Below are 24,881 nucleotides of genomic sequence, written 5' to 3' on the forward strand. Positions count from 1 at the left end.
ATGCAGCGTAACCGGGAGCAGGTGCGGGAACACAGCCTTCACCAGCTACCTGCTTAATGGAAAAACGAGGCAGTTTGGCATCTACCAGGAGCGGGGGCGAGAACTGCCTTCACTGGTTGAGTTAGAGACGAATGCCAGATGCAGTGGAACCGGGAGCGGGTGCGGGAACACAGCCTTCACCGGCTACCTGCTTAATGGAAAAACGAGGCTGTTTGGCGTCTACCAGGAGTGGGGGCGAGAACTTCCTTTACTGGTTAAGTTAGAGACGAACGCCAGATGCAGCGTAACCGGGAGCGGGTGCGGGAACACAGCCTTCACCAGCTACCTGCTGAACGGGAAGAGTAGAGCGGTGCTACTACTCGCCGAACAGAAAAAGGGATGTAGCTACATCCGCATTACCGGTAGAGGGAGCGGGAGCGAGAGCACTGCCTTCACCTAGCTGGGTAAAATAAAGAAGCTTAACAGTATAAGCAAGACGTTAGCCGAGCGGCTGCTGCTAACGATCAAGCGAGATCAAGTCAAATAACACACATGTTTAAGACCAGATAACTAGCTTCTAAAGAAGAGAACAGCACAGAGCCGTAGTTACAGCAGTAACCATGGCCAGGGCTCACACGGCATCTAACCGTAGTTACAGTCGTAACTATGGCTAGTACTTACACAGCATAGGGCCGTGGTTACAGTAGTAACTCTGGCCAGTACTTGCACGGCTTGGAACCGTAGTTACAGTAGTAACTATGGCCAGTACTTACATGGCTTAGAACCGTAGTTACAGAAGTAACTATGGCCAGTACTTACACAGCTTGGAACCGTAGTTACAGTAGTAATTATGGCCAGTACTTACGGCTTAGGCCCTTAGTTACAATAGTAACTGTGGCCCGTGCCTAATAGTGTCAGCCAACGGCTGCCCACTAGACAATATAATATTGGGAGGATGAAATCCTCCTTAATGGCCATACATGCAGAGCACACAGCACACACAGTGAAGATTGTTATCTGCATATCGTCCTAGTGCTAGGAGTCTAGTACTAGGAGCAGTAAATACAACGATATAGCGCTACTGCAACCATACCATGCGTTTACCGGGAGCGGGAGCAAGAGCACTGCCCTCATTGGCTGAGTTAAATAATGAAGCTTAACCGTACATGCAAGGTGTTAGCCAAGCGGCTGCTGCTAACAATCAAGCAACAAAGTCAGAACACAATGTTAAGACCAGATAATTAGCTTCTAAGAAAAAGAACAGCCGCATAGAACCGTGCCTGGTTACAGTAGTAACCGCACATGCCGAGCACACAGCACCCGCCGTGAAGATGTTCTCTGCATATCATCCTAGTGCTAGAAGTCTAGTACTAGGAGCAGTAATACAACAATCTAGCGCTACTGCAATCAAACCCTATGCTACCGGGAGCGGGAGCACTGCCCTGAGTTCATAGTTAAGCTCAACAGCAAGGTGTTAGCCAAGCGACTGCTGCTAACAATCAAGCGACCAAGTCAGAACACAAATGTTAAGACCAGATAATAGCTTCTAAGAAATAGAAAGTACTTACCTTACTTTCTGCATCTAAACGAAAAACGGGTTTAAAGTATGACCCTCTGGTCTTCCATACTAAATTGAATGAGGGACGCAGCCAAAGCTGGGACTCAAATGCTAATGATAGCTCGGGCACAACGCCACAAGCAAAACTTTCAAAAGAGCATAAGGGCAACTTTATGGGAGAGGAAGCGGGAACACTGTCGTCACCAGAAAGTCTAAGCCACCAAAAATAAGACGGTAATCAGGACAACTTAGCTGGGAGAGGGTGCGGGAACACAGCCATCACCAGCAACAGGCTGACACAAACCTGTCTGTCGAGGCTCTGCACAGCGCACAGCCGGCCACAGCTCCTGGAGGACGCGTTAACGCCCCGTAGCTCCGACTGTCAGTCGCGAAGCTGTTTGCAGAGAAATCCCTCAGATCAAACGTTCAAACCTGAACGCTGTCGGCTACAAAAATGTAGCCACGGTACTCTCGCGCAGCGAGAAGATGAAAGGAACAGATCCTCTGACGACACTGGCTGATATAGCCGGTGTCACGTGGGTCACAGGTGACTATGTTGTTATTGGTAATCGAGCTGCGCATGAGCGCGATGGACATATCCAGTGCTAAAGCACCGCCTCAGGCGGTCAGTAGGGACGAAATAGAACTACAATTCCCAGTAGAGACGTGCCATAGAGAACATGTTGTGAAACACAATAGCCAGCATGTGTAGTTCTGGGGGGGCGTTCAAGTCCAGTTTTGAATAGTCTGCCGTGGTTTCGTTCCATTTCAAAGAGCTTGACGCTCGGCGTAACCTTGGCGCACTACCACACCGTCACTTTACAGCCCCGCCCACTTTTGGGGAAACCAACGCTGTCATTTGAACTGCGATCAAGCCTGAAGCCACAGAGATCTTCTGGTCCTTTCTTCTTAGAGGAAGTACAGAAACACGTAACTCTGGATTTGTTTTTGTTTGAGGTGCAATAAACGACACAGCAGCTTTTTGGCATGTTAAAACTATTATTTTATGCCTCGCTCATGAGAGTAACAGCTGGCGAAATTACAGCTTCACCTACTGATTTTAATTTAACCATATATCGAGCCCGATTCTCGATTTAAAATGTGTGCTCTAAAATTATATTTATGAATGACTACTATCATTATTATAAGCAAGACAATAAATGGCAAAGATATGTAGAAAATAAACGTATTTAAGATACGTTCATAGCAAACGTAACGTGGGAGAAAATACGTTTCTAGAAGATATGTAGAAAATAAAAGTATTTGAGATACGTTCATAACAAACAGAACGTGGGAGAAAATACGTTTCTAGCTAAACGTAATTGAGAATGCAGTTTAGTTCTGTGGGAACTTAATTTTTAGGAGACAGGGTTGTGTAGGGCCATACATATATAAAGTATATAGTTTTTTTTTCAAAATACCAAACAGATCCTGCATTTTAGCCATGCCTCATTTCGCTCTATTTGCTCTTTCCAGCCCTGTTTTTGCAGGGGCTGATTCTGTGACGTAGCTTTAATGCAAATTAGATGCAGCTGACCACGCCCCCCTGCAGGAGAGGGGAGCGCTTTGAGATCAGCTGCTTGGCTGTCAGAAGAGGGGGAGAGAAAGAGATCTCCGTCCTCCGTGTTTTATTCTTATATGATGATATAGAGTCATTATTCATTTGTTTTAAAGCTCAATAAATAACAAAGAAGACCTTTGACCGGCACTTTTCTAATTATGTCCGGAAGATTTCAACTTTAACGGACATGTTGACCGGCGAAAAGAAATCTAATTGAAACTCTGCCGCACGGTCCCCTCGTTCCTTGGAAGAGGCGGAGAGGTGGGTGTTTGTCATTTGCTGGTGGCAAACCGGAGAGAATTACAGTACTTGCCTCGACGAGGAGGGATTGCATTGAATAACAGCAGCAGGAGCAAACGCTTGCCTCGGGGAGGGAGAAAAAGAGCCACAGCGGAGAATAAACAGAAGGGCAACCATGCAAGGGAAGTCTTCTTCGCTGCTTTTGTGGCAGACTACAGCGCCACTTACAGGCCTGGCATATGTACAACAGCGTCTCCAGCGCTTTCGAGCGGCAATGGCCGGCCGTGGCCCAACCCCACATTCCCCTGATAGGTAGGATAGTTGCCCATATAGGCGGAGCTCCTCATTCCGGACGTCAGAGAATTTTCAAATCTGTATCAGTCTGTATCAGATCCGTTGCAGCCCCGTTTTTAGATATTTGGGTATGGAGGAAAAGAGAGAGGATTGTGTTTTTTCTGACACTTGCTGACACACCGGGGACACATATTCATGTATAAAAGACGTACAAAACTGCATTTTGCATGATAGGTCCCCTTTAAGTTTATATATGCTGCAATAGTCAGGTATTTTCCCCCAAATAATCACATAATGGGTCTCATCAGAATCCAGAGATGATAAATATTTCTCCACAGCTACAATCATCAATTCATATGTATTCCATGGAAATAGTTTTCTCCTATTCAGCTCTGACTCATCACCTGTTGTCATTCGTTCAGTCCTCTTCTCACACACTAACCCTCAACATTGATGGCTACCTTTCTGCAATGTTGAAGACAGAAAGGCAGCTCTGGCTTTTTATTTGACTTGTCAGTTGAAGTCTAACAGGAAATGTTTGTTTGCACTATGTCTTTCTTTAACACGATATGCCGTTTGTTAGCTTTATGCTGAATCATATTCGGCTCCAGCTCATCAGGAGAAAACTTCTAAACTGTCAACTTTCCAGGAACAAAGAGGAGCAGCTTGTTGCAGTTTTCGGCTTATCCGGCATGTTTTGATTTTCTTTGTGTTGCATTTATTCTGAAAAGAAGAAAATAAAACCTTTAAAACTGTTAACCGCCTCTGATAAAAGCCAAAAGAAGCCTGGTTTTACATTCAAAGCAAAAGTGATGAAAGTACTTCACTTTTTTTTGTAAAAGTGAGTTAGAGTTGCCATAGTAGTGGCAATGTTGTCCTTTGACAGATTTTCATAATACTGATTGGGTTTGCTTCTCTCTTTTCAATCCAACCCTCCAGATGGCGAAGACAGACCAGCGTTTTGGCCAGCGGGACGGCTCCGACCAGAACTTTGACTACATGTTCAAGCTGTTGATCATTGGCAATAGCAGCGTTGGGAAAACCTCCTTCCTGTTCCGCTACGCCGACGATTCTTTCAGTAACTCATTCGTCAGCACTGTTGGCATCGACTTCAAGGTGAAGACAGTATATCGAAACGAAAAGAGGATCAAGCTGCAGATCTGGGTGAGAATGGGAGGGTTTATGTTTGTCTCATGGTTGTCAGTTGTCTTTAAACAAAAATGTATTGGTCAGGTATAGTAGAAGATTGTCATTTTGGTTAAAATAACTAAGTTACCTGACAAAAGATTCCAAGTTTAGATGGGGTAAAAGTCCAATGTTTTTGCGACCAGCCACCCTGACCGTCACAAAAACTAGGGGTTACGTATAGTAACACTTGTTATATAAGCACAGGCGGAGCCCTCTACTGGACTCTATGGGTACTACCTTATCATGCAAGCATTCACCTACTGAGATTTCTATAGACATAGCTGGCCTACCTGAATGCGTGCACAAGCCCACCGTATATAAGGCAGCTCCCGTTCCCATCATCCTACACTTCTCTTCAGCGAGCAGCATAGGACAGACAGGGCCCCGAGTAGAGGGCTCCGCCTGTGTTTATATGACAAGGGTTACCATATGTAACCCCTCGTTATCTCTCACAGGCTCCGCCCTCGACTGGACTCTATGGGTACAGTGGGCGGAACCCCGATATATACACGCGCTGTCGTCCCACAACAACACTGTTCCATCTGACTGTTTCTGACCGGCTTTCTGGTTAGCAGCCGCTGCGCTTCACTCACCTCTCCCTCGGTGGTAACCGTGGTGAGAAAGGAGGCTGCGGCTGACAGCCTCTTTTCGCGCTTACCATGCGGAGGTGTGCTATAACGTGGAGGACTCCCCCCTCCTGCCCTAAAGCAGGGGGAAAAGAGTCCTATGGGCCCTATGGGCCTCCCTCCCTCCTCACCAGTCCTGCGTTGACCCAGCAAGCACAGACGGTGAAAAGGAGCCAGACATGTCCAAGAGATAAAACTTTATGAAGGGGCCTGGCGTTGACCAAGATGCCGCCGTGCATACACTGAACAAAAATATAAATGCAACACTTTTGTTTTTGCTCCCATTTTTCATGAGATGAACTCAAAGATCTAAAATATTTTCTATATACACAAAATAACCATTTCTCACAAATATTATTCACAAATTTAAAAAAATCTGTGATAGTGAGCACTTCTCCTTTGCTGAGATAATCCATCCCACCTCACAGGTGTGGCATATCAAGATACTGATTAGACAGCATGATTATTGCACAGGTGTGCCTTAGGCTGGCCACAATTAAAGGCCACCTCTCCAACGTGCCAGACGCCATCGAATGTGAGCAATTACCCACTCAAGTCGGTTACGACAACGAACCGGAGTCAGGTCGAGACCCCGATGAGGACGATGAGCATGCAGATGAGCTTCCCTGAGACGGTTTCTGACAGTTTGTGCAGAAATTCTTTGGTTATGCAAACCGATTGTTGCAGCAGCTGTCCGAGTGACTGGTCTCAGACGATCTTGGAGGTGAACATGCTGGATGTGGAGGTCCTGGGCTGGTGTGGTTACACGTGGTCTGCGGTTGCGAGGCTGGTTGGATATACTGCCAAATTCTCTGAAACGCCTTTGGAGACGGCTTATGGTAGAGAACTGAACATTCAATTCACGGGCAACAGCTCTGCTGTCAACATGCCAATTGCACGCTCCCTCAAAACTTGCGACATCTGTGGCATTGTGCTGTGTGATAAAACTGAACATTTTAGAGTGGCCTTTTATTGTGGCCAGCCTAAGGCACACCTGTGCAATAATCATGCTGTCTAATCAGCATCTTGATATGCCACACCTGTGAGGTGGGATGGATTATCTCGGCAAAGGAGAAGTGCTCACTATCACAGATTTTTTCAGATTTGTGAACAATATTTGAGAGAAATGGTTATTTTGTGTATATAGAAAATGTTTTAGATATTTGAGTTCATCTCATGAAAAATGGGAGCAAAAAGTGTTTCATTTATATTTTTGTTCAGTGTATGTCCTCCACACTCACGCCGTTAAATAAGGCTGTTGACACAGCCATAGCTCGAAGCACACAAACAGCTGTTCCGTGTGTCTAAGGGCAGCTGTGCGCTCCACATAATATGCCAGCGCACGCACCGGGCAGAGGAGGTGTAATTTAGCCTCCCTCGCCCCACTATGGGGGGGAAGATTAAAACCCCCCAACTGAAGCCCTCGACTTGAACGCACTCCTTAGGCTCTTGGGAACAAAGGAGGGGTTCGGTCTGAGTGTCGCCCCGCTCTGGTCACCCCGGATCGGAGGCGCGCACGACTGGGAGCAGCCTCCTGACCCTCCGCAAAAAAACGTAACATTAGTGGCTGAGAAAAGGCTGACCTGCCGTCAAATCGCTCATGGCAGGACGAGATGGCTGCTGCATACACTTTCACTGTGGAATAAGCAAGCCCTCTGTCCACCAATGTAAGTACGAAAAAAATACATCCCAATTCACAAAATAGGGGCTCTATTTTCCGCTCCTCACACCATCGCAGGAATCCCAGCCACTTTGGCCTGTAACAGGCTGTGGTGGATCCCGCTCTAGCTGCCTGGATAGACTGAATAACACTATCAGACAATCCACCCTGCCCTCTCAGGAGCCAAGCCTGGAGAGGTTGGCTCAGAGTGGGTAACGCCCCGATTGCACCTGCCTCCTGAGAGATCGCCCCCCAAACTTGGGGGAGCGCCCTGGGCTGGCCCACCTTCATCTGTGTCATCTCTGAGTACCATGGTGCCCCCACGCGATCCGGCGCTACTAGGATGATCAACAGATGTTCTCGCCTCACTCGCCCCTGGAGAATAAGAAAGAAGTAGAGGAGCTTTCTTGGCCATGGCTCGTGTGCAGACAAAAAAAAATAGCTATCTCACCTCTTATCCAGATATTCAAGAATCTCGCGGTCACGCGACAGCGGGGGCAGGGGCCTCCTCCACTCTGCCAACCCGGCTGTCTGAGTAAGCAGATGGGCCGCTAGGCTTTCCTCCAGTGGGGGCACACCGGGACACTCTGTCTGAGTGGCCCTCCACTCTGAGGATTCCAGCCCAAGTAGCCACCGGAGCCTTCGAAGGACAGGGGTGCTCCACAGGTGAGTCCATTTTTCTTCATATGCTTTACAAAAAGTTTCTTTGTCCGTCTCTCTTCATTCAGTTACTCACTGCCTTATGTGGTGAGATGCACGCGGATTCAGGTAGGCCCGCCCAGGGGCCGGCTACGCCTAGAAAGTCTCAGTGAATGAATGCTTGCATGATAGGATCGAGGGGAGTACCCATAGAGTCCAGTAGAGGGCGGAGCCTGTGAGAGATATATAACGAGTGTGTTAAGCGAACAATTGCCGGTTGCCTTGTCACAGACAATCAGTTCGGCAAAATATGTTTGTCTTTTTTATTTGCCTGCTATGATGGTTCTTCAGGACTGCTTCTTGAGCTCAAATCACACTTTCGCAGACTTTGCTGGTGATTTTAAAGTAGATGACAATTTACGTGTGTCGATTAAGAAGAAAAGATGTCTGGTTTTCTTGTTATTATTGCTATCAGGAAATGTACAACCTAACCCTGGTCCGCCCAGTAGTAGTAGTAGTCAGATCGCTATTTCTGCTGATTTTAAATCTAGGTCTGGGTTGGGATTCATCCACTTAAATGTGCGCAGTCTTTTACCTAAACTAGATTTTACCTAAACAGAGACGTGGCTAAATAAATCTATTTTAGCCTCTGACATCTCCTTAAATGGTTATAATCAGGGCTGCACATAACCATACTTGCCAACCCTCCCGATTTTCGCGGGAGACTCCCAATTTCATTGCCCTCTCCCGGTTTCCTCCCGGGGTCATATTTCTCCCGCATTTCTCCTGATTTCTGACAAAATTGGATTTACTCAAGACTGCTTCCACTCGGACTTTAATACAGCTACACCATTGTTTGGTTTCCATGGTAGCGTGTCTCTTTAGTAGTGCGCGCAACTGAAAGTCTGAGAGGGTGAGGAAGATAAGTCACAGAAAACAGAACAAGAATCGACAAAACTCCCCCCTGCTCACTCCTTTCCTGTATAACACAGGTCCAGCCCACACATATGCTCCATCAAGACAGTGCACTTACAACTAGCCTACAATAAGCATGTTAAGCTAATACAGCTCCGGTGATCCACTAGCCCCCCCCCCCCCGCGGTGGTTTTGAAATGCTCCCGATTTCTGAGGTCTCAAGGTTGGCAAGTATGCACATAACTGGTGGGCCGTCCAGGTATATTAACGGCCGCCAAAGTATAATTCGCGAGCCATTTAGGTTTAATTTTTTTAATCCGTCCGCAAGCGCGACGGCATCTGAGATCCCTCGCTCTACCCCTCGCTATCGTGTGAAGGGTCTGCTTTATGCGCTCCGCACAGTAACCCTGCTGCGAGGCACGGGCGAACAGTTCATGGGCGTGCTCACTAGCGCACCTACCCCCCCCTTGTTCATAAAGTCAAATACTTCTCAAAAGGTCCGGTTTATTTCATTTTAAGGATGCGCACCAAGCAACATCTCCAGGTGCTCCTTTGCGAACCAGGGCAAAAAAGTTATGTGCACCCCTGGTTATAATGTATATCGTACCAACCGACTAAATAAAGATGGTGGCGTTGCCATTTATGTGAAGAATAAGTTTAGTGTAACCACATTGGTTTCCAAATCAATTAGTAAACAACTAGAATTTGTAGCCTTAAGTATCGAAGTGGTAAAGGGTCAACAGGTCAGTAGTGGGCTGTTACAGACCCCCCTCAGCTGTCAAGGACTCCTTGTCTTTGTTGGCAAAACTTTTATCTCAACTTGACTACAAGGAAATAGTGCTACTGGGATTTTAACTGGGACTGGTTAACTACAGTGTCAGAGGATTTTAAAAACCTTTATATCTCCTTAAATGTTACTCAGATTATAGACAGTCCTACTCGCCCTAACATTAAGTCCCCAAATAAATCGTCCTTAATTTATCTAATTTTAACTAATGTTCCCTACTCATCTGTGGGAGTATTTGCTAATGATTTGAGTGATCACTGTGTTGTAGCAACAATTAGGGACACAAAGGTCCAAAAGGGTAAACCTCATATTATCATTAAGAGAGACACAACACTTTTTGTGGAGCAGGGTTTTGTACATGATCTGTTTGGTTTTGATTGGGGAAAAATTGATCTGTGTGATGCTGTTGAAACTGCATGGTCTTATTTTTATCTTGGTTTTATAGAAATTATTGATAGACATGCACCCCGGCGTAAATCTAGAGTGAAGGGACAAGACAATCCTTGGTTTTCTGCTGAATTGTCTAGTCTCCTACATGAGAGAAACAAGGCCTGGGCAAAGGCTAGGGAATCAGGCTTAGAGGTAGAATGGCTTCGTTTTAGGCAGCTAAGAAATAGCTTCACATCACAAATCAAAAGTGCTAAGTCTAAGTATTATCTGTCAGTTACCACAAAGAACCTGAATAATCCTAGAAAATGTTGGAAAGCCATAAAACCGTTATCCACTGGTGAAATCCGTAATGAGCTACCTCCTTGCCTTACCACAGCATCTGGCACTATATCGGATAGGGCCACTATGTTAAATTGTTTTAATGAGCATTTTGTGTCCTGTGGCTCTCTGTTTGATTGTGTTTCTAACTCTGCTATTCTGAACACCACAGTCTGTGACTCTGAAAAACGTGGTTTGGAAAACCCTTTCAGTTTTTCTCCTTTTTCTATTGAAGTCGTTCATGAACCTTTCTTTTTAAAGATAGCTGCAGATTTTATTGCACCACCTCTTACTTCTCTTTTTAACCACTCCCTCAGCACAAACACAATTCCAAAAATATGGAAGTCAGCTTGTGTCCTTCCTCTACTAAAAGGTGTGGGGGGGAGGCTACTTTATTAAATAATTATAGGCCCATCTCTAAATTATCAGTTCTGGCCAAGGTTCTTGAAAGCCTAGTGAGTGAGCAGGTAAAGTTGTTTTGAAGTAACTATGACCTACTATGTAAACATTAGTCAGGTTTCAGAAAGCAACATAGCACCATCACTGCGACAATGAAAGTCGTAAATGATATTGCTAATATCTTAGACAAAAAGCAGAGTTTCGCAGCTCTGTTTATTGATCTTTCCAAAGCTTTCGATACCGTCGATCATCAAATCCTGAATCAGAGGCTGGCCAGTATTGGCATATCCAGCCATGCAGTGGGGTGGTTTGTGAACTACCTCTCTGAAAGGTCCCAATGTGTTCATTTTGATGGGCTGTCAAGGTTCTGTTTTAGGTCCACTTTTATTCTCCATCTATATCAACAGTTTAGGTCAAAATGTGGTTGAAGCAACTTTATATTTTCATGCTGATGATACTGTGATGTATTTGTGCAGGTCCCTCCATTAGGGCCAGGAAAAGGCTAGTCTCTGTGACCTTTTTACCTGTGCTGGACTATGGTGATTTGATATATATGAATGAACTAGGACATTGAACAAGGACATTCCACTGAATAATAACTGAAGTATAAAATAATGCATGACTGAAGTGATGGAGACCATGTTTGAAGGCAAACAAAAAGAGGAAATAACAGGTAAAATCAAGCAAATCCAATATCCATATAAGAACATAAATACTGGCTGGTGATTTGATTAATCAGCTTTGTGATGGAATAAAAAATGCACAGTGCATTTCCTTAGCTGTGGGTGAGTCCACTGACACCACTGACAATGCTCAGTTGCTGGTGTTTGTGAGTTTTTATGATTAGGCAAAGGGGGAGGTTGTTGAAGATGTGTTGGGCCTGATGAACCTCAGTGGACACACAAGGGGGCAAGACATTTATAAAGCAATAATGGGAATGCTGAATGAAAGTGGGTGCAGCTGGCTTTATTCATAACTGTGCAGCTCTTACACTGGGACTCTGAGGGATCAAGCACAGACACAATAACAATGAAAACTGCTGCATACAGATTATTTTTGTTTTTGCAACCTCGTGTTAAGAATCTTGTTGCAATTGTTTAAAAGTTTGAATGACTGTAATAAACGGACCTTTGTCTTATTAAAACATTTTGTTTGGACCTTTAAGATTTGTATTTGAGTACCCCTGATCTACAGTATCTGATATCGGTTGTTAAGATCCATATGTCACGGATAGGATCATATTCTGTGCTAAATAAGAGACATGTAATCATTTACAAAACATCACCATGTTTTTATTTAACAAAATAATGTTGTTTAATCCACGTTGGCGTACTACAACTACAAAAACCATCGGTTTGTTTTTTCATCAGGAAATACAAACGATTTGTAATCATCATCCTCACGATCATTTAATATATCATATGTTCGCCGAATTGACATGAAAGCACTAATAAATGTAGTTAATCCACGTGAGTTTATAACTACAAAAATAATCGGTTTGTTTTTATATCACATCCGACGGGAGGAAATGCAGCAGCTCTCACTACCGATTTTTAATCCTAATTTAATCATCATCTTCACCACGATCATTTATGTTTATGTTCGCCAAATTGACATGTAGTCACTGTCAACTTCATTAAAATGTTATTAACTTGCCCAAACTCAGTAATTCACTAAAAATAGGATTATTTTTAATGAAGCCTCGTCATCTCACCATGGGCAAACGGGCTATAATATAATATAATAACTATTGTTAATAGTGTACTGTATTATTAGTGTTTAATATTACTGCTATAACAATCACACATTGATTTCATTGTTGCGCAATGTTAAAATCAGACCGCAGCTCTCAGGTGATCAGCAGTCTGTTTACACACATAATGGCCCATCAGCCATGGCCCCCACCCCCCTATGAGTGACAAGCTTACAGTTAGCTGTCTTTGTGTATAGAGAGGCGAAGTCCCTCCTTTTCCGGGAGCCTCCATGGGACCCCGGAAGCGGAAAATTATACATTGAAGTCAATGGAGAGAGAAAAGTTATCTTTTGATCCCGTTTGAATTGTGCCACGAATGACACATATGATGTTTGTCAATTTAAAAGAATATTTTGCAAGTCAAACAAATCAAAATGTGTCGTAAAACTGTGAAGTTACACATTTTTTTGTGTGAAACCGTTCAGTGAACTACAGGTCTCTGGTCTCGCACAATACGCGTCACCATCACAAAGACGGCCGTCACGTTAGCAAATTTCACCTGTTTCTTTCAGAATGAGGAGAAAAGTATAACATGAGGTGAAAATCACTACAAGTCTGGGCATGTTGAGAGCTGTACATACACGAAAGGGGAGTTAGTCGGTTCTGTAAGAGCCAGCATGCGGGACCGGTTTTACAAGGTTTCGCTGAGTAATATGAGTGCAATGTGTAACGTTAATGTCAGCTAGCTAACATTAGCTAACAAGGTACACTAACGTGTTTTGTTTTAGTAACTGGTTTTCTCCTTAAGAACTTTGTGGTCTCTGTGTATGCTGTGGATAACATTAGTGTTCACAAGAACAAGATACACTCCCGTGTTTTGTTTTAGTTGCTCTTCAGATTGAAGCGGCCAGTTTTATATCGACTATACAGTATATTCTATACTGTATGTGTGATCTCCTTTTACATCTCATTGTGTCATTTGAGTTTATTTGCTGTGTGTAGATTCAAGGATTTTGGTGACATGAACATGACCATCGCGGAGGCAGTCCAGTTACCATCCTTCTGTCTCTGTGAGGAGGGTGGGTCATATATTCTCAAGGAGAATCACCCATACTGGCACCAGGTCCAAGGGCAGCTGCACATCACAGACCGGAGTCTCTGCTACTTTGTTGTGTGGACCAGAAGGAGGCGATCATCATCCTCATCCCCAAAGACCCTGCATGGCATGGAAATGTCCTCCTCCTGGAAAAATTCTACACCCAGCATCTGTGTTGGCCAGTAGAGAGGAGGACATTTAAATAAACATACTCTTAACACCCTCAGACTCTGCGTTGTGTTTTGTATGTGTGATGGGGTGTTATGCAGAGGGGAGGAAAACAGGACACAGCAGATTGGGATTGTGGTGGAGATGCTGAGCAGTTATTTAATTGGTGCATGTAATTATTATTATACTGCGTGCTTCTTAGTTATTCCATCTTTTGCTGTAACATGGATCTGTATGTAACTCTATTTACTTGTTATCTACCACACATCCTTCTACATCATGTATATAGGATATATATATATATTTGTATACATATCTGTAAATTGTATAATTTTATTTAAACGTCTTTGTGATCTCTCTGTCTATAAACACAAACTGAGTAAGATTGACAATAAAGTTGACTTTGAAAAATATATATATTCTTTATAAAAATAGTTGACTGTTGGCGAAATGAATCCAAATTAAACGTTGGACTGAACTACAACTACGCCTTTAAATCTCTACGGACTGTTTTTCAGTGGGATGGCAAGTTCCTATCTTTAAACATGTATTCGTTTTTTCTCCTTTGCCGACCATGTAAGGTCATTATTAAAAAGGTACAATCAATTTGTTTAGGGTTGAATAAAATAATGATAAACATTTCATTTGTATAATTTACTGACAGAATAACAAACTCAATGATGCTCTACTCACCTGTTCCCTTTTTATAAAGTGAAACAGTTGAAACGATAGATTTTAGTAAACTTAAAAACAACCTTCTCCCAAAGCTATCAAGGAATATACCGAATACTTGTTTTAGAACTTTATTACATATTTTTATATAAATAGTTTGAATGATCCATAATTGACAGAAGCTTGTGTTTACACTGACCTGTTACTCATATATTAATGTCTTTGTAACTTCAGTAAACCGCTACCTCACTAATTTCTTTCATTCATCACGGTTCAGTAAACTAAGTGATACATGAACCAGTTTAATAATTATAATAACGTAGGATTGCAACTCTTTGAAACTGTAGGTGGCTCTTAAAAGAGTCGTTGTGTTTGTGTGTGCTGGTCTCAGGTCAGTTTAAGCCCTCTCTCCGCGGATGCAGCGGGCCAGCTGATGGTGACCCTCTTTGCTTGGTTCATCTTACTGGGGGGCAGCTACATGGATGTCGGTGCAGTCCACAATCATTGTGCAGTTGAAGGCAGAATGGATGAAGGCAGAATGAATTTATTATTGACTCCAAATGAAGCACAACTTCATGTCATACAATACATTGACTTTATTTGTAATTGTGTAAAAACATATGAGCATTGATTAGCAAGCAGAACCTGCAGGAACAGAGCATGGTGATGGATGGAGCTGGGAAGAGAGAAGAATAAAGAAAACAGATCAACTTTATTATCGGATATTAAAAATTCAATTTCAAAACAAGTTGCCGCTCCAACAGTTTTCTAGTATGTAAAGATGATTTCACATGACCTATGCAAAATATTACTTAATACATGTGTGTCTCTGGGGGGTGCATTGTGCCTTTGATGTATATAAATAATATACCATAACCAATTTATTAATTAATATTACGTACAGTGGAAATCAGGTTGCCAGAGCAGGTCAGTCCAGTGTGCATGTTCCTCAGGGTCTCAGCAGTTACAGGTGAGGTAAAGAAAATAAAAGAGAAAAATCTCAGTAACAACACTTTAAAGTAACAACACTTTGAATAATTATCTCTTTTCATAATTTTCTATCAGTAATCACTCAACTACTGTCTTTCCAACAAACAGATTGACTCACTTTCATCACAATGAAACACGTCCAGAAGAATGTCATGCACAGCTGCCTGCCTGCCTGCCTTCGACTCTCCCTGAACTGCCTGATCTTTTAATGTTCAATGTTAACCATTTGTGCAGATACTATTAAGTAGAAAAGATCGCCGATGCTAATGTGCCGTTAGCCTACCTCCGGCCCCTAGCACCTGGTGGAGGGGGCGATAGGATACTCATTCAAATGTTTCACAAAATACTTACCATCATGACTACTCTTACTGTTTAACATTTGGGTTTACTTCATGTTAAGGCTAATACAAATGACAAGGCTAAGTAATGTGATGCTAACTAACATGCTCGCTACTAGCTATGTAGCTAACTTGACTATGTTCCATGCAAAACATGTGTATTACCTAATATGTTTGGTCCAACGACTCCTGGTCCTTTCATCAGACGGGAAGCGATAGAACGAGCAAGTGGTATGATCACTTTTGTGATTCCAACCTGGTACAAAGCACACATGCATCTTGTAAAAGTGAATTTATTGGAGCAATCTCTTATATTTATTGGAGGTAATAAATCAGTTTTGAGATCCAGTCTGCGACTGGTTTCGAGTCGCAACCAGTCTTGGAGCATTATCGCCTATGACATCACTTACGCGACCCAGAATGGGATTTGGGATTTGTAGTCTTTCTAGTTGCGTATTTTTCTCAACAGTTTTACGACAAACTGTGACTTTTTTTACATGGAAATGATTGTTTAAGATTGACAAACATCATATGTGTCATTCGTGGCACAATTCAAACAGGATCAAAATATACGTTTTCTCTCTCCATTGAATTCAATGTATAATTTTTCGCTTCCGGGGTCCCATGGACCAGAAGTAGATGGGCGTGACTTCGCCTCTCTATTACAACCAGGGAGAGCAGTGATGGAACTGCCACAATGAAACTCATATGAAATAAACAGCTGATTCCTGACCAATTTTCTGCCCCAGGCAAGATTTTAGCTGCCTGGGGCAGATTATTTTTTTTGAATATTGAAGTTAAAAGCATCAATCTGGTGCACTTTGAGAGCAAAATGAATAGATCTATGGATACCTCTCTCAACACCCATATATATGAAACAGAACTGTAAGCAGATTTTCTTTTTCTTTATGGATATTTTACAAATCACTCCCCTTTCAAATAGGGCTGAACGATTTTAAATCGAAATCGTGATTTGATATGATGCGATCAAATCGCAAAGCCTGCGATTTTTTTTTCCATTTAAAAAAAATGTTGTTTTACAATTACAACCAGCCATTGTTAATCAATCAGAAGTAGCCCATCATAGAAGGTGATAGACAGATTGATCCAATCACCTGCCAAGTACCTTTGAACGTTTCTGCCCTTTCCAAATGGCTTCCAATGGAGCTTTAGATGGTTTGGTGAACAAACCATCTGAGTCAGGTTAGTAATGCTCCATCACATGTTTCTATTATGGAGCGTCCACACTACAGCTTCAAAAAAAGCTTGGAGCTGGGCGTGTCTGTAGCTTGGGGTTTTTATTCAAGCAACGCGACCAACAACCAATCACATGAATCTCCCGCCCCCGACATACAAAGCAAAAACCCCTGGGGATTTTATGCGAGCAATATATTAAAAACTCCTCAAACAGGCGAAAACCTACCAGTTTCACCCACTGTCTCTGCCACCTCCCTCCATGCCTGGTTCCTCCGGTTTGTATCCCGGTAGGTGAAGAGGGTCTGGTCATACAAAACCGGGTGATTTGCTATAGCGATAATTAGTTTCTCCTCCAACTTTTTTTGAAATATAGAAATGAACGGCGGGATATCTCTCCCAGCTTAGACGCGGTTTGATTGGCTACGGCTTGAGCTGTCATATTTTCCGAAACGGGATTTGATTGGCTGGCGCTGGCTACTCCGGCGGAGACGGACCGCTACGCTACCCACAATTCAGTTCGGCGAAAAAGCGAGGCAACGTGACGTTACCCCATTCAAAGTGAATGGGCAGATTGAAGCTGTCGACGCTGTCGTGTGGACGGGCCATTACAGGGTGAATCTTAAACTGAAGCTTGACTTTAAAGCAACCCAACGGAAGTTTCATGTAAGTTTAGTTATTTCACTCGTAGCTCGGGCTGCGGTGTGCTAGAGACGGGAGTACGTTGATACGACCTTGCTAGCCGGAGATATGGCCGCATTTTACAATAAACTTCCGTTGGGTCGCTTAAAAACAAATATCGCAATTCGAATCGCAATCGCAATATTTGTCAGAAAAATCGCAATTAGAATTTTTCCCAAAATCGTGCAGCCCTACTTTCAAACTGTATTCTTGTTTATTAATAACAACTTTTTTTTACTGTCATATAGTATTTTATACCTGTTTTTCATCTATTCTCTTGTTTTTTTATAACTATAATGATCATATAAAGGTGTGCCTTTACCTCACTGAGCTGAGGTTATCAGAGCCTCTCAGTCTTTCAGGAGAGAGCTCTCCCCCCGTGGCCACTTACACAGTAAATTCCAATGTTAATAAAAGCACACAGAAGCTGTATACGTTTTTTGGGAGTTTGATTTATACAAAATTGAAACCTATAATTACACACTAAAATCATTATTTAAAAAAAAAAACAATTTCACATAAACCTCTGGTTTTTACTGGGGCTGGGGCAGTTCAACTTGATTTGGGGGGGGGGGGTTGTGCCATAGTTTATGGGCGCTGTACGCAATATAGGCATAGTTCTGTTAGTATAAGATAATAAGATGTACTTTGTTGATCCAAAATTGGCAAATTGTATTTTTTTAATTTCTAACTTTTTTTTTTTCTCCCCAATTTTCGGCGCCCCCGATGGGTTGATGCACCCTTAGCATTCGCCTATACTGCCTATGCCAAGGGCCCCACACACAGTAGCCTGTGGTTTCTATGCATAAAATAGTGAGAAACATGCTTCTGGATGATTATTATATAACTTATTTTCTCCATAAAAGCTGGTGGGTTGAAAGCAATACAGGAATTTGGATGCCGTGGCTTTATCTGACAGCATACTTACATTTATGGCCCGTGACACACATATTTATTTAGATATGTTTTAAACAAGTTTAAATAAAAGGCTGGAGTGTTTCTTGCTCTGCCATGGTACAACAAGTGGGATTTATCTTGTATTACTATACTGTAGCATATCGTTTTTGATTCCCACTGTCACGGATATAATCATATTCTGCATTGAATAAGATACATTTAATCATTAAAAAAAAAAATTATATTTCATTTATTTTTAACGAAATAAATATGGTTTAATCCACATAATTTACGGTGTTAATCGTTTACTTTATTATTGTTTAACTTGAAGGTGCCTGATGTGAACATTTCCAGAAGAACATCTAGCTTGAATTGCTTTTCATATGTATACATATGTATATGTCACATGGCAATGTATTTTAATTATTCATTATTGCATGGCTTTAAGTGTAGTGTGTTTTATACCTTTTTATTGTGTGATTTTACTCTGAAATGTGTTTGCCTTTTTAACTGGTTTTAACTTCCTGCTGCATGCTTTTATTTTGAAATGTTTGGATTGGCCTTGCCATGTTGATTGACAATGAGTGACCACACCTGGAGCCAATTTACACGCCTATAAAGGGAAGGAGACGGAAACTGAGAGAGGCTGAAGGGAACAGCAGAGGCAGAGCGCACCAGGAGCAGAGACGGAAACTGAGAGAGGCTGAAGGGAGCAGCAGAGGCAGAGCGCACCAGGAGCAGAGACGGAAACTGAGAGAGGCTGAAACTGAGAGAGACGGAAACTGAGAGAGGCTGAAGGGAACAGCAGAGGCAGAGCGCACCAGGAGCAGAGACGGAAACTGGGACCGAGACAGCAGAAGCAGAACGCACCAGGAGCAGAGGCACACGCAACAAAGGGATTAAAAGACACGGCAGTCCGAGAGAGAGTCGACGGAGCACCTTCACAGCCCTGGAAAGACTGGTTTTGAGAAAAGACTTTTAACCCTTTTAACATTTGAATTCTTTGTATTTTAACTACGTTTAATTGTATTTTAACATAGTTTTAGACTATCTTTTTACTGAGATTATATTTTAGACAGCTCTGATTATAGTTTTCTTAGTAAAAATGTTATGTTCTACTGAATAAATTATTGTGTTTTAAACTTAGTAGTTGGCTCCTTGATTGCCCAGTTTTGCTCTCCACCTGATTTTAAAAGAAACCTTTCCCTCTCCTTAAATTATTACCCCTCCCCCTCCTTTACATACATATACATTTACACCTTTCTTCCCGTCAAAAGTTTGAATTGGAGAAGGGTAATGGTTATCGATGGTGCTTTTAAAACCTATTAATTTTGTTGTTGTTCTTATTATAGCCTACATCATGTAGTCCGCTGTATAGAAAACTGTAGTTTCCCCACAGCAGCACTACCTAGTAGTCCAGCAGATATGTGAAATAATTGTGCTTTTGATGATAAAAACATGAAATTTGGCACACTGTTGGAGCATGCCCTAAGGAAGATTTTTGAATATAGGGCCATCGCAAATTTGTCCAATGGCGGCCATTTTGAAAATAACACAGTAAACCATTAACATATTTATTATGGTGAAGTAATGCATGTTACATAATATATATGTAATATTACAGGTTTTCAACTAAATGCAGACTTAGTTCTGAAAACACAGTCCACCACAGTGGCAAAGGGCAGTTACTGAATTGCTACCTTGACACATTTGCATTGTCCACTGCACCCCTTTTTGCATCCACAGCGGAGGAGTTCACGACAGGCCTGATAATGTGGTCCAGTAAACTTCCCATCCACCTGTGGAGTTCCTCTTCCACCCCCAGTCACCTGGGGATGGGAGTGCAGGGGCTGCAAACATCATCTGTCCCCAGCAGTGACCAGCTTGGAAGGCAGCTCTCTTTGTGTGCTGAATCAATGCTGCTTGTGTTGGGTGGAGTCCCTCAATTGTTCTACCTTTCTGGAAGAAGAGTTTCCTGATTGACTGACTCCTGGCTGCTAGTGCGGTCATACAGCAATACCAGAAATCGCTCCAGAGGGTCCATCCAGTTGTGTACGGAGTCTGGGGTGGCAGCCAAGGCACAGAAGGCTCTAGTGAATAGAGGGAGGTTTTTCCTTTTAATGGGATCTTTGATGGGCTTTGTCTGTTTGACCAGGCACTCACTGACATACAGTGGAGGAATTAAGTATTTGATCCCTTGCAGACGTTGTAAGTTTGCCCACTTACGAATAAATGAACAGTCTATAATTGTAATGGTAGGTGTCATTTATCAGTGAGAGTAAGAATATCAAAAAGAAAATCCAGAAATTGACATTATATAAAAGATACAATTTGATATGCATTAAACTGTGGGAAATAAGTATTTGATCCCCTTGCAAAACATGTGTTAGTACTTGGTGGAGAAACCCTTGTTGGACAGCACAGAGGTCAGACACTTCTTGTAGTTGGTCTCCAGGTTTGTGCACATCTCAGGAAGGATTTTGGTCCACTCCTCTCTGAAGTTCCTCTCCAAATCCTTAAGGTGTTGAGGCTGATGCTTGGCATCTCAAAACTTCAGCTCCCTCCTCAGATTTTCTATGGGATTAAGGTCTGGAGACTGGCTAGGCCCATCCATCAGGCCCCGGCCACACGAGGACGAAAACGGCTAAACGCATAGGATTAACACAATCGCAAAAAAGCTTCCGTCCACACGCAATATTCACCGGATAGTGTCTGTCCACACGAGACAGCTCCGTTTAGCTGGAGAAGCTGCAGTACATATGCAGGAGCCTGTACGTGGCGCTGTAACTTCCTCCACAAAAGCAGCGAAGAAGCATGGTTGTCATGGTTGCCCTTCTGTTTATTCTCCGCGGTGGGGGCCGAGGGAACCGGGCAGAGTTTTTCGCCAGTCAACGTGTATTAAAGTTTAAATCTTCCGGACAAAATTGTAAAAGTGCCGGTCAAAGGTCTTCTTTGTTATTTATTGAGCTTTAAAACAAATGAATAACGAATCTATATAATATAATAATAAAATACATGGAGCCTCTCTTTTTCCTCCCTCTCTTCGGACAGCGTCAGTGTCTGTTTCATGCAGCAGCTGATCCAGTATTGAGTGACCCGGCCGACAGTAAAAATAAAACATATTTATAACTAGTTTAGGTAGTTTGAGAGGTGTCTCCGCCCTGTCAGATTAGACTTCACTCGCGTTTATGTACATATCGAGAGAAAGACACCGCGGCTGCCAGCTGTGTTTACTCGCATCATTCAAACAAGACGTGCTGGCTCGGGAGCTACAACTACAACAAGATGAACATATTTTACCGTGATTTAATTGTAATACACGGACAGTGCCGAGCCGTGCGGGGCCCATTTTTGGTTGCGTTTCCACTTGGCCTAGTACCGGCTAGCGGGTCCTAATTCACAGTTTTTCTGGCCCCATAAAATCGTGGTTCTAGGGCCAGGAACAACCAGGCTGAGTCGGGCTGAGTATGCTAAACTAGAGAGAGAATCGCTGGCAAGGGGGCTACAACTACAACAAGATGAACATATTTTACCGTGATTTAATTGTAATACACGTTTTAAAATGATGCGAATTAACAACATACTGATACCGGTTAGTAAAAACCATGAATTAATGTTTTGACAAGTAGACAGACGTGCAGACAGACGGCAGGCAAAAAACCCTTTTAAAATGCATGTTTTCTAAATGGAGCTTGGCTAAGCTAACGTTATATATGCTCCGACCGTCCACACTCACAACAACAGCCTATACAGACATAAATAAACCAGCGACTGTATTCTCCATGACACAGACAGTCTGTGGTTTGTACTTGTTTAACTTTTGTCTAGTTTCTGAACAGATCGTATCTGTCCCCGGCTGTTTGAAGAGCAAGCATGGGAAACAAAAGACAGCATTTACCTGTTTGCATCCAGCTAGCCATGCCTTTCTGGTGTGCCAGCTATGTGAGAAGCCTCGTTGATACGTTTTGTCTTTTTCACGAGCTTGCTTGTGATATATTGTGATTGTGATATATACAAATCGGGTTGGTCCGGTCCAAGGTCTTTAAGCAACAGTTTATCTCCCAAACTTCTCCTTTCGAAAGGATTGGAGATTAGCTCTTGAACAGAATTGGGCGGGGACCGAGGCCCGGCGACTCCACCTGCACACGAAGCCATTCTCATCCATCCACCTTGGTCACTCACGAGTCTAAAAAACAACTCACGTCAACGCACGCAAGCAACGTGGGCGCCAACGTGGGCGCCAACGTGGGCGCCAACGTGAGCGCCCTCGTGACCAAAATATTTCACGCCGCTGATTGGTTGAAATTATGTTTCGGCGGCAGTTTACTATTGAGACTTTTGCAACGTGCTGGTTGCTGCTGTTTGGCTCGGGGGCTCCTTGCACGGCTCCCGGTAATGATAAACTAATGCCACGGGCAAGGCCAGGCAGGAAACATGTGACTTATCAGTAACTTTAGACATCGTAACACAATTTTAAACGAGATTTTATTGTAGATTATACATTTTACGGATACTAATTGTATGATATTTACCTTGTTCATTAAAAATAAAAATATAAAATATATATTTAAAAATAAAAAAAAATTACATTTTTTTTTTTTTATTTAATATTTTTTTTTGTATGTGGGAAGAGGTGGGGCGGCGCCCCTAGCGCCCCTATGGGCCGGCCGCCACTGGTGCTGCCATCTCAATGTGAAACCTGTTGGAGTCTACCGGACCAGGTCCGTCCTCCGCGCAGATCGTTTGGATATGGCCAGAGCGGGGTCGCCGTCCGGATCCGCCGATGACCGTTCTTAGTTCTGAGGGAAAAGGAATTGTGTCCTTCGACACTATTCTCGGTTAGCTGTACAAAAACTAGACTTTGCACTCCAATGGATTGTTTCTTGAAATAAGCACTTTATTACACAGTTCAACAAAGATACATCAATCTGATACTATACCACAAAGCACTTTGGACTCCTTCTTGAGTTCTCACCGTGACAAGCTCGTCAGAGTAAGATCCCAGTTGAAGTGAGCCCCGAATCCTGAATATATCTTGTTCTTTATAGTATTTGCTGTGAAGCCCCCACCTTTGGTGCTCTCTCGTGCTGTAATCTGCCTTTTCTGCCCAGCAACACCCAGTCCCCAAGGTCAGGGCCATGGCCCTACTCCCTCTTCCTAATTTCGATGTGTCTTTATTACCTGCTTTAACTGGTTTTCGCTCACAAGACAGTTGCGCCTTTTGAAGGTCGGGGCCACACATACTGTAACATGGTGTTCTAGTCCTTGAAGATAACAGGATGTAGCTGGCCAACTGCTGAGGCATCTCAGCAGTAAACTTTAACACATTACTTTTCTACTCAGACAGCTCAATGTTTTTAGTGTCAGCTGTTTTTTATGTCAGCTGTTTTAGGCTTCTGTCTCTCTTTCCCACATTATGCCATACTGTGGTAATGGTGGTGCTGTCGGGAAAGTGTCCATTGCTGCCGCTTCTTCTTCGCCTTCCTCAATGTCTGGGTTGTTTTCTAAGGATAGCAAGGCGAGTTGTTGGCCCAGGGGAGTAGAAGGTGCTATGGCAGTACTAATTATTTTGTCCACCATTGAGCGGATACATGGGATGCAGCAGCACCCGCACAAGGTCAAAATTGCTGCAAACACGGCCATTGATACCAATACTGAGGTGACCAGGGTTTTGTATTTACCGAACACTGACATCCATTCGTCCCATTTACCGTCGATACCAGATTGATCTTTCATGCGGGAGTTGAGGGTTTTCAGACCGTCCAGTGCTATTTGTAGAGTGCCATCTGCAGCGGTGTTGTTGGGAATAAAAGGTGCATCATTGCTCTCCGAACATTGCGCATACTCCGCCTTTTTCTGCTAGGAGCATGTCTAGGGCCATTCTGTTTTGATAGGCCATGAGTGATGTGGCTTTCAATTGCTCACTAACTGCCTTGAGTCCGACATGTGTGAGGTTTCCTAGGCGTTGGACATTATAATGAACGTAATTGATGCGGTCTGTGTTTTTATTGATGACACACCAGGGGCAGATGATGGATGTGAAGCCGTCCGCTACTTGATCGGCTATTTTGTATTCACTTGGTACGCCCCGTGGTACCCCTATCGCGTCTATGTACGTTGGATCTGGGTCAATCATGGCTTCGCGTTTGACTCTGTTCGTAGTATGATAGGGGTATTGTTCTGCCAGGTTTGTTATGTCCCCTACTTTTAATTTGTAGGTCTTCACTGGTAGAAGCAAAGTGACCAGTGCACATAGACCACTGGCATTATATGGGATGCGATCGTGGAGTTGGTTGCCACCGCAGTGGAACCATATGTCTGCTCGGATTACACCACGTCCAGGTGTAGTTGGTGTCACTATGTGGTCGCAGAGAGTTTTGTTGAACCCCCCAGTGTTTCTGATTGTGGTGTTGAAACAGGTGTAATTCAACCTCGGAACTTTGGCAAAGAATAAGGGCGTTTTTAACTCCGCGTTGGCTAAAGGGAAGTAAACGTCGTATTTAGAGCAATTGTGTTGAGGGTTGTCTGTCCCCATTATTTCAGTGGCACACATTGGTTCTACCGGGGCAGGAATTATGTGGAGCAGGGGTCTGGCTCC

General features: G+C 43.2%; 1 protein-coding gene across 1 annotated transcript in view; it reads left to right on the top strand.

Moving 5' to 3' along the window:
• The window catches only part of rab3b (RAB3B, member RAS oncogene family), a 111,862-nt gene that overhangs the window by 33,147 nt on the left and 53,834 nt on the right, over positions 1 to 24,881 (top strand). Inside the window, exon 2 of the mRNA XM_034080797.1 lies at positions 4,572 to 4,796. Within this exon, the coding sequence (XP_033936688.1) occupies positions 4,572 to 4,796 (225 nt within the window). The remainder of the gene's footprint in view (positions 1 to 4,571; positions 4,797 to 24,881) is intronic.

Source organism: Pseudochaenichthys georgianus, chromosome 4, assembly GCF_902827115.2.
Source record: "Pseudochaenichthys georgianus chromosome 4, fPseGeo1.2, whole genome shotgun sequence".
In the NCBI taxonomy this organism is placed as follows: Eukaryota; Metazoa; Chordata; class Actinopteri; order Perciformes; family Channichthyidae; genus Pseudochaenichthys; species Pseudochaenichthys georgianus.